The sequence below is a fragment of the Vollenhovia emeryi genome, unplaced genomic scaffold (genome assembly GCF_000949405.1).
Source record: "Vollenhovia emeryi isolate VEMERY1.0 unplaced genomic scaffold, V.emery_V1.0 DF939142.1, whole genome shotgun sequence".
Classification (NCBI taxonomy): Eukaryota; Metazoa; Arthropoda; class Insecta; order Hymenoptera; family Formicidae; genus Vollenhovia; species Vollenhovia emeryi.
In genome coordinates, this window is record NW_011967224.1 from 1,570,275 (window position 1) to 1,589,611 (window position 19,337).

The window sequence follows — 19,337 nt, forward strand, 5'->3', positions numbered from 1 at the left end:
GGGAACAGCGTTTCCCACTTCGGCGCGTCTGATAAGGCCAAAAACGGAGCTGTTCTATCTCTCCGCGCGGTTCCGGCCCGAGCGGTCACTACGGTGAGCATTAAAGATCTAAAAGTGCGAATGGAGAAAAAAGGAACAAAAGAAACGCTACAAGCGGAGATACTGCGGCAGTTCATTTTATGGGGACGGTATTTTGAAAACACGCGCGCTCGTAAAACCGGCAGTAAAGGCGGCCGTTTTGTTGCGGGCGCGCGTCCCGTATGCGGAGTAAATTTTTGCGAAACGGTGTGCACAAATTTTTCTGTAAATTACACCCAACTGCTGGATCCGGACGCCGAAAAATTACACGCTCCCGGAGAACTCATTCAAGTTTCTCTCGAGCTAGAACAAATCTCGCGACATAAAACATTAAACAACATATAGAAAACGGCTGATGCGGGTCTAAGGCAGGATGTAGGTAGCCTATACTTGTAATTTATTAAAGTGTGAATTTCTATGCCGTTTCTTTCCACCATTGTCCTGCGCGCCGGTTTCTTTCCGGACGTAACGCAGTTTTCTTACGGGTGGAGTTATTATCGTCAGCAAATTCACGTGTTCACATCGATAATAAATAAGAAAAATCCGCTGCTAATTTAAATATTTTTATGTGGCGGTTATAAATGTAATAATGAATTTGCGGAGCAAATTGCATGGCAAATTTTCAATGTCCTCGATACTATAATTACGTGAATGAAAGTATAAGTTTGGGTATATAAGAGATTGATATTGTAACACACGACGTAACTCTAGAGATGTGTCCGTGCTTAAACATGAAATATGCATTATCGGTCACTATCGTAAATTCGACGGGATTAATATATGGCATGACATAATTCTCGGGGCGATCGTAAAAGCCATCCGTAGCAAATTGCCATTGACGGATTAATGCGTGTTCCGACACGACGTATCGTGTCGAAACGAGAGCGGAAATTGCGGACGGTTGTACAATAATCGCCCGCGAAATAGCAGATCACAAAGTTCGTCACGCATCGATCCTTATTTATGAAAAGCTCTTTTACAGCTTTTCTCCGTAGGTTAATAAAACATCTCGAGACGAACGGTGGCGTGAATATCGAGAAAGAGAGAACGTGCCTGTACACTTTACACAATTGTCTCATTGTAATGATTGTCAATAGAGGAAAGCTCCCCCGATTATGAGACAGGCTTCTAATATGAGATAGCAGGCTTCAATCGCAAACTTTTCGCAACGATTACACGATCTAACAATGAATTTTTTACTAAACAGCTTTCACTCCAAGAGCAATAAATTCGTGGTGGAACCAACAGATGATGCCTGTTAATGTAGTAGAAACCCCGCTATCTCTTATCAGGAGCCTATCTCATAATGGAGGACCTCCCGCTATATTTCTCCTCTACAATATCGGAACTTGAACCATTCACAACTTATATAGAGATAGTGCGTTAAAGTTTTAGCGAAAATCTCGAATCGATATAAACGCGCGAGAGGAGCCAGTCTGCGGGAGAACAACGAAAACCGTGAGAACAAAGACGCCGAACGTGGATTTTGAGGGAATTTTCGTCGAGATACGCAAGGCAATCCACGGAGCGAACGAAGAAAGGGAGTTTCTCGTTGTCGGATGAAAGTCCGGGGGCGCAATTTCTGAGACCGCGTGCGTCTCTCCCAGACGACGAATATCGAGGAACACCCGCTTTGTTCCGCTCGAGTGATCGCGTTTCGTTTAAGTCCTTGTGGTGCAACTTTCGGGCCGACGAAAAGGAGGAGCCGCCGACAGTGGAGCAAGAGGAGAATCGCGAGAGGGAGACGATGCGCCATCGAGGGTGAACGCACCCACGACCTGTTCAGTATCGTCGGCGAAAAGGGGGATGAGGGCCGCACCGAATGGCGAAGAGATAAAGGGGATTCCGTCCTCGAAAATCCGTTAATCCGCCCGATAAAACATCGTCGTCCACCGATCGACAGGAAGGGTCGACGGTTGGCTGCGAAATAATTTTCAAACTTTCGTTCATCGAACCGATTGCCGAGGAAAGAATTACGCGTTCACACCACAAAGTCGTCTGCGACGAAAATCACGGGAAACCAACGGACGCGACCTTCCATTCAGGCAGGGAAGAAAGGACTTTATTAAGAGGGTGAGACACGAAATTTTACAAAGCAACGCCGCCGTTGAGGGATTATTTCGGGCCGGTTTCTCTTCTTCGCGGCACGGAAATTGCGGATTGATTTATGGAAGCGTCGCGCGTTCGTGTTTCACGCTGTTTGAAATAGCCGACCGGAGCGCGGAGCGTTCGCGCGGAGTTCGCGCGGCGCATTATCTCCAAGAGGCGGACAAATTTCTTGCGTAGCGCCGAGCTGTCGCGATGCGCATCGATTTATTTCCGCGAACGCCGACTAATTCACATGCCCGCGCGCCGCAAGTAATTTACAGCACGCCCTAGAGAAGCACACGGTGCCTTTCGGCTAATATTAGAGTGACGGTACGCGCGCGCACATGGCTGTAACAGTTTCGCGGTGTCCACGGGCCTCGTGCAGAAAGAGAAGAGAGTCCAGTAGTCTGCGCCTATTTCGAGAGCACCTCGTGTAGACAGTAATAAACTCCCGTTGATGCCTATGTACCACCGTTTTCATCGGCATTCTCCTTGCGGTAGACAGCATTGTCGTTTTACGACGCCAAATGTCGCTAATAAAGGAGACTCCCTTCCGAGACTCGAATAAGCGATACTCGATTCGCACAATTATTTTATTACGTCTTCTCTCATCGATCGAGAGAGGTTGAATGCCGCAGCCGCACGATGGTGACCGTTTCTCTATAATATTGCGTTCACAGCGTAATAAAATGAAACACTCTCAATTGCACGGACGTTCTTCGAAAAATGCTTTACACCACGTTCAATTTGTTCTAGACCTAGCGATAAATTCAGAACCTGCCCATTTGCATTATTAAGAAACAACGTGAACGGATTTTATAAAAAAAAAAAGGTCTGTCCAGCACCGCCACGCTTTGAATTAGCTGCCCGTCCAGGAAGCAGCTATTGAGCGAGAACAAGGAAATACACAGGCCGTGACAAAGGAGCGTGTGGAGAGACGGATATTTATGGTTATCAGCGAGCGCGTAAAATAGGCAAGCCTGCGGAACAATAGTCCTGGCTGACGGCCAAACGTATCTCCGGCGTTCCCGGCCGGTCCTGGTGCGCGGCATAGGAAGAAACAGCCGGAATTTGATAATACGCAGAGAGAGGCGAAGATAGCGAAATGAGTTTCTAAATTTGCGACGCGGCAAAACCGACCGCGGCTGCTATAAATAAGCATCCCCGATCCCCTCTCTATCGGGACGCTACCGCGCTCCAAAAATAAGTTCGAGTCCACGCTTAATCCGCAAGACTAATTTACACATGGCCCTTCCTGATCTAGCCGTTTCTCGGGCTCGCACGCTGACCTTGCGACCACCCGAACAGGTGATCCCCGATCCATCGATCCTTAAACGTTCGCGCTGACGACGCGCCATCAATCTCTCGCGCACGTTTCCCGCTTTACTGGTATTTTACTGGCGTCTCACGATCAATATCATCGCGGACTCACGATTTGACCAAACAGAAAAAAAACTATGAATTTTAAGAAGCTCTGCTGCGTCACATCTATTCGTGTTTGAAATTAATTACAGATAAGCGCAAATTTTGTTTCCGTCCGACGACCTGGCGAATAACAAGTTGCCCGAACCTTTAGTAACTAATCTTTTAATTTTTCTCTCTGGACGCTTGCACGTAATACGTTAGATTGATACTACGAGCGACAAATAACTTTTCCTACCGGATGAGTAAGAAAAGGGGAAGGTTCCAGCCGGTAGTTACCATGCGTCTCGTGACAACCGTGCCGGTTGGTGGATAGTCAGTCGGGTCATGATACCGCGGTACAAGCGAGTGGTTAATAGGTTAACAGCTACCTCCAATTGGTCGATGACGCTGCTGCCACCGTGACGTCACGGGGGAGTGCAATGCCCTTGTGACGTGGCATCGTGCGGTGCAGGCCAAGCGGTGCACAGAAATAACACGTGGTCTCTTTCCCTCTTTCTCGATTCTACCCCCTCTAGCTCGTCTTTCTTGGTCTTTATACCTTACCTCTCTCCTCCCCTTATTTCTCTCCCCCTTTTATCCACCGTCTCCCTCTTGTTTCAGCCTTCACTCTCTTCCTCATGTTCGTTCCCCTTTCAAACTGTGCTTTCGCGCGAGATCGAATACACTTGCCAGAAATGGCCGCGTGACCAGCGACCCTGCCAGGATCATCGTAAGAAAAAAAACAACAGACGACGGTCCTGACTTCTTATCTTTCTTTCGCTCTCCTTCTCTTTCGTTACTCGATCTTAATTACACGTAATTACTGTAATTACGAATCTCTCGCGCATTTCACCGGAAAGATATTTCCGTCTACCTGCGGCCAGGGTTAGAACTTGGGCGATCTAATCATATCCCAGGAATGCAACAATTTTGGAGCACAAGCCTTAGAGGTCGGATATAATGCGAATGTTTCGTTGTGATTCCGCTTGACCTGCATTTATGCCGAAACGCTCATGTAGAGAGTGCATTGGTACAATAGAACAGCATTGTAAACGACGGAATGCGGTCATTGACTTTGATGTACTCGCGATAGATTGATCAGGATATACTAGCGATTGAGCAATTGCTCTGGCGTACACGTATATAAAAATACATATTCATCTCTATCGACAATTTTGTCATTTCCAATGTCTTCTAATAGTGAGCGAAGGTAAAGTCAATTTGCAAGTAAATAAATAACGACATTCGATCGTTTGTTTGCTCTATAACATTATTAATGCGACTCGCAGTCGTTCTCTCGAGGGTTGAACTAGAGTTAGAGCATCCAGTGGGCAAACAAATGTCGTATTAAACTTCCGTCTCTTGTTGACGAACCGATTCCTGCGAGACAGGAGTACGGTGGGCCATTCAGGTTCTCCATTTTCTCGTTACCTTCGACCTTACGGAGCCACTTGTGAGAGTATTTTGGAAGTAGCGGACAATGCTATTGGCAAGACTAATTTCGCCGGTTCTTTGGAGACGCGCGCTTGCGGCCAGTCTTTTTACTCGAATGAAAGGTAGACGTCCGGTCACCTCGTCCAAACGTCTTTAGGCAATTGTCAGCGCAAACGAGCTTCTTCCTAGACGCGAACACGCAGAAATTTGCCGCTTGTGAAAGAGATGCAACATTTCGGGACTGACAAAGGTGACGCAGTAGGAAATGTGAGTTCGATATTTTCCCGTCTAGCTTTAGCAGCCGCTCGTGAAATATTCAAGCACTATCGGATGCTCGATTCCCGGTCGGATAATGTTACAAGTCGGGTAATATTAAATGAGGGTTTTAAATATATTTCGTATATATTATCTCCAATCGATTATTAATATACCATGAAAAATATATGAGCTTTAACATCTATCTCACATATCAATGGTTACGCGGAATTTTCTGCCATAGCTTCGAATGCGAGAGTGGGGGGTATTGATGTATCTTCGGAAAACATTATCAAGCGTAACGAGATAATAATAAAGTTATACTTTCGCTTCAAGTGGAGCCTAATAAAAATGAATGAAAATGCTATTCGTCACATCGGAAAGCGAGCTATTTTTAATTCATTGGCACTTCGTTATGGACGGCGAAATGCTAACTATTTCTTACGCGCCTCTGATCGATCCGAATTCTCAGGCAATCGACTCGGGATTAAAGAGGAAAAAAAATCGCCAACGCGACTTCAAGACTCTGCTTCGATACTCTGTACGAAAAAGTTCAGAGAATGACGTCGGAATTCTGCCAATTCGAAGATCGCGCGGATTTCGATGAAGCTCGCTTTCTCGAAAACTTCCGTCAAAGAGATTCTGTAAAAATCACCGAGGAACAGCGTAGAAACTCGATTTTAAGAAAAATTTATTCTAACGCGCGTGTTCTCGAGAATCCCGCGAATGACGAGATCCGAGAAACTGGGACTTTCTGCCGAGGTCGAGCCGTGATATTTTCGAGACGCTCGATGTAGAATATTAATTACGTTTCTCTAAATGTTAAAAATATACGTTAAAGAGAAGTAGCCTTGACCTTCTCACTAAATACATTGATGTATAAATACAGAAGGTCCGCGTGCGCTTGAGAAAAACTAGAATGTCAGAAAGCCAAATAGAATTAGAACATCGGCTTACAACATCGGAGCGAGAGAGAGAACGTAAATGGTTTATTTTGACTATACCCCATGCAATATTATATGCGTTTCGTCGCCATTATAATCACACGTACAGCGTAATTGCGCGGTTTAAATAATCTGATCTGATCGAGAAGAAACAGGGAGATTAAATAACAAATCCCTGGGACAGGGATATATTTAAAAAATCGCGTATCGAGAGTTCTGTGTACGGTCGACAATCCTAATCGACGCGCAGTTTAAAGTAAAAAAATAGACGCGAAGTCAACATCTTTATATTGTTGTTGCGACAAATATTACCACATGCCTCAGTGGTCGAATTGGTGAGACGCCCGCCTAGAGTGTAGGGAGGTCCAGGTTCAAACCCTGGCTGAGGTAATATTTCTCGCAATAAATTTTCTGTATTACTAAAAATGCCAGATACGGTCAAGAAAACGCCGACGTTGTTGAATAACAAAGTTACCCCTCCGAGTCGTCGTCAGAATTTGCTAAGCGGAATCGCGTGCAGAGAAAGCAATTTTATTTCCACGGGGTGATAGCCCGGCGCGGGGGAAACGTGACGGAAGTGGTAATTCCAGGATATGGACAGAGGGGTTTAATGTTAATTATATAAAAGTAAGTAAATTAAACCTACAATTTCGCGGGGATCACTTCGTGTTCCTCTTCCGGGCTCTCCGTGTCGCAGCTCATCTCTCGCCCTTATTCGCGCCAATTCCCGGCGGAATTCAGCGGAGTCGCGCATGAACAGGTCGAAAATCGATTTCGCGAGAGCAGTGGAATCTCTATGGCGGTCCGAGGACGAATGAGTTTCTTGTCGGGAACGCGATCGAGCTTACGGCTATCTCTTTCTCTCTTTCTCTCTCTCTCTCTCTCTCTCTCTCTCTCTCTCTCTCTCTCTCTCTCTCTCTCTTCTCTTTCTCTCTCGTGATGTAAAAGATTCACAAGCGGATTCTGTGCTATTCGCATCGCGTTTCCCCGAAGGTGCAGAAATTGCGGTTACGCGACATGCGTGAAAATTCAACAGGTAATATCTGTTCCGTGAAAGAATCTTTATCGATTGCAGTAATTGCACGCAAAGATGTGCAGCCCAATTATAACAGGCATATTTTGTTTTAAAGACAAGTTTTTTTTTTAATGTCTCTCGTCATAAACGCGCAGTCTCTTCATTATCACGATAGCTCCTCGGTTGCAATTAAATATATCGATAGAGATCAGACGCAGTAGTAAAATCAACAATAGCTCTGGCAACAATATTACAGCGATAGTTGCGAAAAGATGGAATGTTAACATTTAACAGTTTGCGTTATGGATTGGCGTACAATGTACGACGCGCGAATTTTACCCAACGATGACGCTAATATCGGAAACTGTTCGCGATACGGAATTTATTCACCAAACAAGACAAGGTAACGGCAGCACACCCGGCGAAATTGCGTATTCACATCATCAATAACGTCGACGCCTTTCGGTAAAACGTGCTTCTTCGAAATGGTGATGAAATTTCGAGCGCGAAAAAACGTAATCCAACCGTCCGCAAAATTTTGCATCGTGAAGTAGAATTGTACAATAGAAATAAAACTTCACGCGGTTCTTACTTTAGGTAACCGATATCGTTGTCGCCATATGCAATAATCAGATGTTCAATTTTACATTGCATACTAATTTAATTTCTTAAACTTTCATCGTCGCTTTTTACGGCTCAAGAACAATTGAGCTCGCTAGAATTATCGCGTTCGAGCACTGTTTTCTTAGCGATCTCAAAACTGCAAGTTACATCAGCGCGGGAAAAAGTTGTGAAAATTCATTACTTATGTACTCGTACCACATTATGTATCACAATGACAACTAGGTCGATTACTTCACCATTGTTATCTGCGTCTTACGTAATAGATTTCGCTTTTTCAGTAACTAAAATTCGTAATCGTAAAACTCGGCCGCTGCAATTTCATTCGGTACACCGTCGCAACGTTCGATTACCGCTTTGTTCTAGCATCGAGTCCACCATTTTACGCAAACGAAACTGCGCGAATTTTTTCTGCCGACGCGACGCGACGCACGGAAAGCTGCAAGCTCGATCAACAGTATCGCTAGCGCGCCAAAAAGCTCGTTCGCCAACCGCGCCGCGACCAAGACCCCTTCTCTCGCGATCAAACGCACACGCAAAAGCTCGGCTCGCCGCCACCGCGGAGACTGCAAGCTCGCATCTCAGGCCTTGCCGTGCTTGCCGGCCGTTTTCCCCGGCGAGCTTACGGCGGTGCTTTCGAAATCGAGCCGTGAGTTTGCGGCCTCGGTCCGACAAGAGCCGATCGACCGGCCATGGCGCGAACGCCAGTCGCCGGGTCGTTGTCCTGTGACGCCACAGAGAGCTTTGTGGCCCGTACCGAGCTTGCAGCCATCGCCACTGCTGATGGCGTAGAGTGGGAGGGAGAGGAGGACAGATGGGAGAGGTGGGTGTCATGACGTCACACGTGGTAGACGCCACCGGTGGTCCAAATGCACGTGGAAGGGGTGAGTTCGTGTGCCGTTCCGTGATGTCATTGATTAAACGACGTCGTGCATGTGTGCGAGAGAGAGAGAGAGAGAGAGAAAGAGAAGAACGGACACGTGAAAAGGGGTACAACGGAAGGAGAGGGCAGGTGTTTTAGAAACGAGAGAAGGGGTTGGAATACGAGCATACGAGCACGGGGCTATTCTTGGACGTCTCAAAACACTGTCCTCGCGACCGCGTTGCGTAACTACGTGGGAGAGCTTTTCTGAAGGAGGCGTTCGCGAAATGGCCATCGCAGAGGAGGAAAGGCGAACGGAACGGAGAGTGAGCGGAACGGAGGGAGATCGGCGGATAAATTTCACGTTATTAACAAGCTTAATTAAGTCGTGCGGAACAACGTAATATCGAGCTTGTGTACGAAATTTGATGCAAATTATTTTAATTCGATTTAGTCTTTTTTTTAGTATGTAATTTAAATACGCGGGACAAATTGTAATAAAATCTTCAGTCATTTTCTAGCGAAATTTATCTTAAGAGAAATTTCGAGATACGGTTCGCGTTACGAGCGATTAAACGCGAGAATGCTGTAATAAATGCAATACACGAGATCGATAGATTTCAGGAATTATAAGCCAATTCTATAATCGATACTTGTCTATTAGCACGTTCTCTTGCTAAAGTAAAATCGATTTGTCGGGAGTGTGTCCCTTCATCCCTGACAAGTTCGCTCCATTAAGCGCGAAAGGGTTAGCGTTAATGAACGAACGTTATCATGTCTGCGACAGGATAATTGATATACGCTTATTCTTATCTGCAATTTTCACAACCCGAATCCATTAATCGTCCTTTCAATTTAGATTATAATTTTTTTTCTCCTAAGGTTGCAACATTATTCATGTAAAAGCATGTCGGCCGACAACTACCAATTATATTTTCGTCACAGATTCGTTGCAGCAGCAACTTATCCGTTCGTGTCCATTATATTGTTATTGCAAAAAAATTGAGCCTTCATAAATTTATCATTCTTGTTTGTAATAAGAGAGTTTCATGTCAAGCGGTACGTTAACGTACAAGAGGCTCGTTAATATCATAATTGATTACATCTCTTTAAATTATGTTCCTTTTAAAGTTACCACATCGATTTATTTTCCAAAGTCTTACATTTCGCAATTGTCAACGCTATTTTTCGATTGTTGAAAGTTTCGCGTAATTAGCAAATTGTAGCTCTATCCCATGCACGTCGCAATCGTAGTTCGAAACTTGACAGTCCATTGATTAATTTTCCATGTAACTGAACCAACATAGCTAGAGCCTCGTGCAAGGCCGCGCGTTAGAAAGCTCCCGTTGCGTTAATTCTCACGAAGACACGCGCTTTCTATGTTTCATAAATCGATTCTCTCCGGCGAAACCAAATGCAAAACGGTCGATGCAACAAGCGATAGCACAATTCAGCAACAATATCAATACGCAGATGACTTCAATCGTGAAAGAATCTTGAGAGGAAAAAGTCAATGACACACGCAATTCGTATTCTTATTTATAAACTTCAGAGGTTTACCGTGTCTGGCAAATTTTTATGCTTCAACTCAGTCATGTTCTGTCGTTCGTGAAATTAAGATCAGTTCTTTTGATTTACGGAAATACTGACACAACTATCACTCGAAAAGGACCACGAACCATGGTCGAAACGTTGTGAGTTTAAACATAAAAATTTGCCGGACATGGCCAAGTAATCCTCTCAAGTTTTTAATTACTTCTGGCGACTTATAAGATTTCCGCCAGTCACTCATTTATTATGTACTGTAGAGAACGATGTGAGTGACGAAAACACCGAATAATGAGAAGCGAAATGACATCGAATTATCCGCGATTGGAAAGTTGTCGACGATGTTATGCTTCAGCCTACCTTTGTAGCGACTCTTAAGAGACTATCGTGCTTTCCTTCGGCCGCCAACATTATGTGATGCGCGGGCGCTCCGAGAAGAGCGCGAGTTTGTTATTTCAACAAAGGGTGAAATCACTGTGGCGCACGTAACTATCCATGAATCTCCCAACGCCAACATTTCGCGGTGTTTTACCGCGTAAAGTGGCCGCGGGGTTTCTCAGTAGTAGCCCTTTGCGCTTTTTCGCTTCATTGATACTCTTACGTAGCGAGGTTTAATTAAGCCCCTTAATTAACGCGTCTCACAACCGGGCAGAGTGCCCGTCCATCTTATGCACGAGAGAAGCGGGGGAAAGTGGATGGACTTTTTGTTTTGTTAAAGCAGCAGCGCGAGGCTGACGAGTACGAAAGGAGTACGAGGATGTATTTGTGTACGTTGCGCTGCCGGTACCTCGAATAGCACCGGCGATTACGCGCTTTGTTAGCTAATTCTTGACGATTACGTGTATGGTGTCTGCATACGATTATGGTCGCTATATTTACTAATCGTCGCATGTCCGTATAAATTTTTTTTTGCGATGAAAAGCTGTCGGTGTTAATTGGGTTTACAGACTGAAGTGTAGATTTGTTATTTTTTCTAAAAGAAAGCGTTACTCAATACGCGGGAAGTTAAGTCAACTATTAAACCTACATGAAGCCACCCAGGTGGGAGGTTCTGCACTATGACTATGATAAATTATACAGTGGTGACTATTGATTTCACCGCGGCTAAGGTCAGACGCTACGGCAAAATCGAGTTCGAGAAGTAACCACTGGTCAGCGAACAAATTCAATCTTCTTGCTCCAAATAGCGGGACTCTTGTTACTTCGGTCCTGCATCTCAAAAAAGCCTCGTCGCTAATTTCTCCGAGGGAACGAATCTCCAGACGAATACTCCGAAGTGACCGGAGAATTGGGCACGAAATTGAGCGATACGACATTTTGGGAGACAAAAACGTGTGTCAGTCGTGAAATAAATCGTTTTGTCGAACTCGGCAATTCGCGCTTAATTAAATCTTATCCTCTCGTCCCTGTATAAATCTCTAATATCTATTTCAGAAGAAGGATTCAGGACGGAAGATGGCGGGATGAAAGATGCCTACTACGTTTGCGACTTTCTTGCTAGCGGCCGATAAATCTTTACGTGCGACAACGCGTTATATTGATTTATTTCCACCGGCAATAACCGTAAAGTTAGCGCGACACTTCGTGCAGATGTTTATCTCGGCTGTTACGACGGAAATGGCAGGACGTTCTCGCTCGATGTTATTCGGTAGACGGGAAAAATGTTTCCTGCGTTATTAAAAAGTTTCCTTAAGACGACAACAAATTGAGAATATTCGTGGCTTCGTTTCGCTGAAACGATTTCTTTGTTCTCGGGAACTAAGTTTCAGTTTGAAACGGCGCTCATTTCTCGCCCGTATTTTTCTATATACTATACGTGTAGACACGTGCAAGGACAATACCACTTTGACCTTTGTCATCGTACGCACAACACGTATTTAAATCGTGGACTGACAATTGAAAAAGTTGAAAAACGCCCCGAGAATTTTTATCTCTGTATATCTAACGTATCTTATGTTACGTAATAGGCTGCATTATCTTATTTTTGTTCACGGTGTATCGCAAAACTTTCCACACACTGACTCTGCTCCGTTTTATTTTAGTTACGCTACGCTTTTGCTTTGAACCGCACTAGCGTACGCATTACACGTATTTAAATCGTAGACTGACAATTGAAAAAGTTGAAAAACTCCCCGAGAATTTGCATCTCTGTACATCTACGTATCTTATGTTACATAACAGGCTGCATTATCTTATTTTTGTTCACGGTATATCGCAAAACTTTCCACACATTGGCTTTACTCCGTTTTAGTTGCGCTATGCTTTTGCTTTGAACCGCACTGTCGGTATTCTATGAAATATTTAAGACTTTAGATTACCGTGTAGCTACGACATGCCGTCGTATATTTGGCGCACAACGTGAATTGTCATCGGACAAGAATCAATTGGCGAGCAATCAACAGATAGCAGTACTCACCGTCCTTCCTGTAGTAAAGGATCTCGAAGTGCTTTTCGACGCCAGCGACAAGGGCGTCTCGCAGGGCCGCAACCGCGTGCGGTGATGTCATTGGTCCATGGAGGAAGTCGCAGACCGCCGGTCGCTGCATCACTTCGGCCCTTGAGAAGCCCGTCAGCCGGCAGAAACCGTCCGAGCAATAGATAATGTGGCATAGTCCCTGATGCGCGTTCGCCACTAAAAAGCTTCGATCTGCAACAGATACCAAAATCTTTAAGCGGACGGTCCTTTCGCAAAGTACTGTATCATTCCGGGACAGACAATGACGGGCTTGAAGCGCGCGAAATTAGATACCCTAAGTATTTCATTCCTAATAATAGTGATGGTCGCGCAGTAGTTTCGTTAAGTCTCTACCGAGATACTTCGATAGCTCATTAAGGTACGTGGTATATGTTCCCGGGGTATCTAAATTTAACCACATTCGCCGTAAGCCTATACAAGATGGACGCTTCTCTCGTTAACAATAATCCGGGGAGCGCCCTGGCATTTATATTTATCGCTCGCGCTCGGTGCAAATTAACGCAAATGACTGCCTATACGTGCATAGCTGAGGGCGCTATGCCGCCTGTTATGAGAAACGTATTCTTCTACTTGCTTTCTTTCAAGGGGATAACCACTTGATGTAATCGTGGGACAGTGTCTCCGAAATTATCGAATCCTTACGAAATTTCCATGTAATCGTTTTGCCTTCATTTTCATGTTTCTTCACTTGTTGGACAATGAACATTAAATTTCCACATTTTCTCAACATGTTTTCATTTTTCCCAAAAATTTACTTCTTCCAGTGGATATCCAAATATATATCATACTTCACGGCTATAAGCGCGTATTATTTTTTGCATAATAAGACTGAAGTAGTTGCTGCTAGGACAGCGAGTTGATACACCTTTTGCGCGCAAATTTAGAACAATAAACGGTAGATACAAAATTACTTCTCGTCAAGACCACGGTTAGACTAGTGGGAAAAGCGGGAAGTGAGGAAACATGTTTCCTACCTAACCGAATACTGCAATCTTAATTGAAATTACCTGTACAAGCAAATATTTATTAGTAAAATAAAAAAGATCTAGTGTTTTAAGGATATCTAACAGCTCTTAACCAACGTCGGCTATTTTTAAACGTGCATATAAAAAAATTACTTGCAATTAGATGAAATTGTTTGTAATCGGACGAAATCGTATGAAATCTAATGAAATCATGTTATCGGTGGGACAACACTTTAGCTAGTGGTCACCCCCTTGGTTTCTCTCCAGGAAAAAATATCACTTCTCTCATTTGCAGCCTATTGAATGCGAACGACAAATTTATTGTGCGAAAACTTATTCCTCGCCTTTGGCGACACAATGTAAACTCGGCGATCAAATCTGGACACTTGTCAGAGATTCACGATCGACGGGGATCGAGCGTCACGGCAACGGACGGCGCGGATGGCGAAATCGCCAGATCCGCTCGAAGAGCGTCCGCGCGATGACCTTCGTCCTAAATCCGGCGACAGTCTGAAAGTGCACACCATAAAATATTCTCGTGCCGCGGCCATTAAGGCCGTCTGCCACGCAACTGTGAGCCGTGAGACGCTTTTCGAGACGGCGCGGGTCGTCGTCGTGCCTACGTGCTTCGTCGAAAACGACGCAAATTATCAGACATCAGCCGAAGGTGGCCAGAGACCGTCGCGCATCTTTCAACCCTCCCTCGGAGGGCGGGAACGATCGGCTTTATTTCCTGTTGACAAACCGGAGCGCTGTGCGTCGACTGGCGACGTCGCAGCCCCAACCGACGGCGACGCCGACGTCGCAGTCATTCTGAGAATTTATATCGAATGTGACTCATTCAAGCAGTTATGCGAAGCTTTGCAATTGACGTTCTATGTAGAAACGCTTTCTAGTAGGACTCTCGGGCATCGTTGGTCAATAATGCGAGAAATCGCGTAGATTACGGATAGATAAAGTTCGAATAAAGACAGATTGTGATCTTAAGGTATCCCTTAGGCTCCTAAATTTTCCCCTTGCATGTTGAAAAATTATGTATTTTTTTGCCTTTTCCAATCTTCCTGCCCGTGATATAAAGCTCGCTAACGAAAAGAAATTCTTATAGATCCTAATTGAAAGAGATGGCGATAGAAAGATTAATTAAAACCAGACGAGAATGAATGGTAACGTCCTGGATAGAAAGGCGCTTTCAGGACGGCCGCGAGCTACGAACGCGAGAAATAATGACTCACGGGTACACGAGCCCGATGCAAAATTCTTTCGGCGAAGTCTATTTTTAACGGGGCAAACATATTTTTGTATCACGCGGAAATTTCTCGCGTATTCCGCGGAATCGTCTAAGTATCGCGTCTTTCACGAGAATCAATTCACATTGTTTCCGCAAGGACTGATACGACCGCGTTTACGGATTATTTCGGAATATCTCGAGCTTAGGGTCGGAGGTGGGGGGGGCGCGATATCGAGATATTAATACGCGCGACCATTTTCAAGTGCATCTCAAGTCCTGGGCGTTACGGCGCACCAGAATCCGGCAGAAATGTCAATCGTGCCGAGCGTCGGGCTGCTTTGCATGCCACAGGCGCCGCCGCGCCGGCCGGTGTGCCCTCGTATTCCACCGCGTTACGTACCTGAGCATTCTGCGAAGGACAATCGAGTTTAATGAAGTTGAAATTGAAAATACGGAACGGAACGCGCACGTGGTGCGCGCGGTATAAGGTTAATCAACGCCATTTTGTACCTGGAACAACCGTCACTTTGCGCGTTGCGTGACTGACTTCCTTCGTCATATTGTGTGTTGCGGCTACGGACTATGTCATATTGAATTACTCCTAGAGTCAAACCCCCACATCTCCAGGACTCTCTTACCTCGACGACTACGAACAGACGTCGGAGAAACATGCGACTGTTAGCACCGAGTAACCGATCGCTGCGAAAGCAGTTCAATTTTTTGTCCTAATTAAATAAGCTTTGTTATACCGTCGTTATAAGCTTTGTTATTCCAGCGATATTTTTTATTGTCCAGAAGGGCACGGTGCACCGCAACGGGAAATGGCATTGAATAAAAAAACGTTTGTAACAATGAAATAACTCTATAGAGAATCGCACGCGCAATATATATTATATATGTAGAATAAAAATTTGTTAATAAATCCCGTTTATCCTCGCAATTGTTGCCACGTGGAAAGGCGAACGTAATAGAACATCTTATCGTATTAATAATCAAGTAGGAATATGATGCGCTTTCTAACGGCAGACGCGATTTATCGATTGCTTTCGCTAGGTCGTTTTCGCGATTAAAGATACCCAAACGGATTAATTATTACTCGCCGTCGCGTTTCTCTTTCACGTCGATTGTCCACGTGTCTGGTTCTCCCACAGAGGCGATTCTAGCGTAGCGCGCGATGAAACTAATTAATATTACGAGGCGCGTTTGGAATGCGATCATCTTGAATATTGCGTGACTAGGCTCTCTTAGTCGATGCTAGCGAGATACGACATGGTATTCATTATATCGAAATGCTACCCGTGTAGTTTTGATTTCATGCTACTTAAGAAATTCCTCGTTTATCGTGCGTTGTTAATACTTTTTAATTAAGGAAAATTTATTTTTAATATCGTCCCCGAGGGGAAAACCGCCGAGGGCATTGTGGTGTACAGATTTGCGGCATTACCGGGCATTACTAGGCATTACTAGGCATTTTTTGGGCATTGGTGTACAGGATTTTCGTCTCAGCGGTTTCCCCCTCGATCGTCCCCTACTAAATTTTACGCAAACATGACTGCCGACGCGGTAATATATCTCTACGTGCATACAGCACAATTTTATAACAGTAATTCGCATTTTCTCTAATTTTACAACCCTATTTTTTATTTTCACGATCAGTGTAAAACGAGAGCGCCAGGTGCGGCTGGATGGCCGCCGAATGATTCGGGTAAAGGTTTTACGACGACCGAGAGAAACCGTTGCTCGGAAACACGACTTGAAGCGGCACGAGCAGCATTTTAATCGTGATTAAATACTGTTCCCCGTGCTTCATCCGCAACTAACGGAGAAGCATTGTTCGTTGTCATGTAAGCGAGATTGATCACTCGCATTTTTTTTACCTACACAACGCGATGAAGCTGCAGAGGACCATAAGTTCGCTGATGCATTTCATCGAAATGATATTTGAACTTTCAAGTTTCAGGATATTATCTTATCATGTTGATTTTCACTTCTTACGCGATGAAAACGAATAAAACTAACTCCCGTCGTTAGACTTCTTTTTTTTCGGTTTCGTAATTTATATTCGTGAATTTTGTAAACAAAAAAGCACGAGATAATATACGAAGTGGAGTTTTAATAAGGCTCGTTAAAAAAAAACTCCAGAAGCAGCAATCCGCTTTATTTCACTTTGAGCGTCGTGTCTTTCTCATTATCGGTCGCATTATCATTCGCGCACGTATACTTCGACAAATACGAAGCGTACACTTTTGAATATCCGTGAATGTAATTAGACCGGTACTTTGTGAGAACAAATTACGTTCTCGCTATTACAAATGTAATCGAGACTTGCCGTTGTCATTAGTGAGATACACTAGAGTATTCCTCCGAATAGTTTTTCCGAGCACGCAACTGCAATTCTATCTGCAACTGAAATAACAGTATCTTTCCTTCGGCCCTTACCGGGGTATTTCTCGCCTATAAAGGGATTGCGAGGAAAATCCACGGCGCAGCGAGACTCCTCGCGATAATCCCGTGAACGTCCTTGCGAGACGAGGATCGCTTTGAATGCATCGATTTTGAAGGGAAATTCGAGAGTGAAAACGATGAAGAAATACGAAAGTAGCAACGTAAACGGGGACCACCTAGTCGTAAGACATCTTTTTATGTGGCCCATCGCGGCAAGTTTATCGGCCGTAGACTAGAAATAGAATTCGCCGACTTCGCATCGACGACAGGGCTGTTGTGGCCCTTTGCCAAGGATGTCACTTAGCTGCGAGAGCTGCTTCATGGACTGCACTCTTTCGACATACTGACCGTACGAGTCCTTGCCTCTTTGAATCGCTAACTTAATCATAAACGACTTACAGTCTTACGCTTTATAGTCTTCTCCTATCGCGTTAAATTTTCAGCAACAGATTCTTTGGTCGATTTAAAATCAATTTTTCTTTCAATTGTCGCGACAACAACAGTGTTTTTGAGATATTAAAAGTTAACGAATACAGAAGAGTCCAAGAAATTAAGTTTTAGAACAACTGTAATGAATATAATAAAATTTAAAATCAAATTCAATTTAAAAAATTTAAATTGGCCAGGAAGAAATTGTAAATTTTGTTGACGGAGTAAAATAAAAGCTGTGAAAATGCAAGTATTTCCGAAGGCACAGTCGTAAAGTCGAATAAAAGGTCGATGGATACTTTCAATCGATTGCCACTCATTTTTTTTAACACGACGTTACTCATCGTTGCGTTGTGTCAAGTTGTTCTGTTCAACGGGAGGGGACATCGACGAAGAATGCAGCTCGCATTCGGTGCCAAGAACGCATTTGCGTTATATGCTCGCGGCACAGAAGAAAATAGAAGTTCTACGAAAGAACGACAACTTTAAGATCCGCGAGATGTAACTCAGCCATCGGAATATTTTGGGCGTCTACGTCACTAGGCGAGAAATATAAAATTATCACGAAACCTAACGAAGGGAATAGGTATCGGTGTCTGCGATCGCGTTTCTGTTCAGTAAAATTGCAATGGTTTCGTTATAAACAACGACGGCGCGTCAATCACCGTATTTTAACAGGAAAATTGGCGCCTTTATCGTCAATATTTCGCCGGCATGTCCATGAAATTGATTCAAGATTCGTATCGGACGTGCTATTTCGTTTTACGCGGAAACAGGTTTATTTTGATCCCACGGAGAATCGCGAATGCCATCAAGATATAACGATAACTCGATATCAAACCGCCGACTTTCGTCGAAGAAAAATAAGCCGGGAGGCCGTTTGGCGTTTCTGATAAAAACGCAGATGCGTTTCGCGTAAAACGACAATTTCTATTAGCGAGTGCCGAAGTGCAGTCCAAGGTCTAGGCTCTTGCGGAGCGAGTCGAAGGAAATCATGGGGTGAAATAATAAACCTGACCGTGCGGTCGTGAATATTACGCGCGAATTCGAAATTGCAAGTGAATCGAGAAGAGTGTGGTAATTAGAATTCGTTCAGACGACTCGATTAAAGCCACTCGCGAAGATGAATAGCTGCGTTTCTGGTAAGTGCAGTAGCGTACGCGAACGGATTTACGAGAAATCGGAAATCTTTGCCCGTGCTTCCGGGATGTACAGATAACACAGGGATGACGTTTCTAAAATTTCCTTGTAAACAGCAATTTCATATATTCGACATTCCCTGTACACGAGTAAAGTCCCGTATTATGAGATAGGCCTCTAATATGAGACAGCAAGTTTTAAACTTCCAAATTCAATCACAATCTTTCTTTCGCGGTGATTACACAATCTAACAATGGATTTTCCACTGAACAGATCTCATTCCAAGGACAATAAATTCATGGAACCAACAGACGATGCCTATTAATTTAGTAGAAATCCCGCTGTCTCGTAATAGGGGGCTTTCCCTTCTATATAAACTAATATAAAGTTTTACCGGCATCACCG

General features: G+C 44.3%; 1 protein-coding gene across 5 annotated transcripts in view; it reads right to left on the reverse strand.

The window, feature by feature from the left end:
• The window catches only part of LOC105566847 (potassium voltage-gated channel subfamily H member 2), a 104,579-nt gene that overhangs the window by 76,517 nt on the left and 8,725 nt on the right, over nucleotides 1–19,337 (reverse strand). For all 5 annotated transcript variants that reach the window (XM_012021194.1, XM_012021193.1, XM_012021191.1 and 2 more), the window contains exon 2: nucleotides 12,666–12,896. In XM_012021194.1, the coding sequence (XP_011876584.1) occupies nucleotides 12,666–12,896 (231 nt within the window). The remainder of the gene's footprint in view (nucleotides 1–12,665; nucleotides 12,897–19,337) is intronic.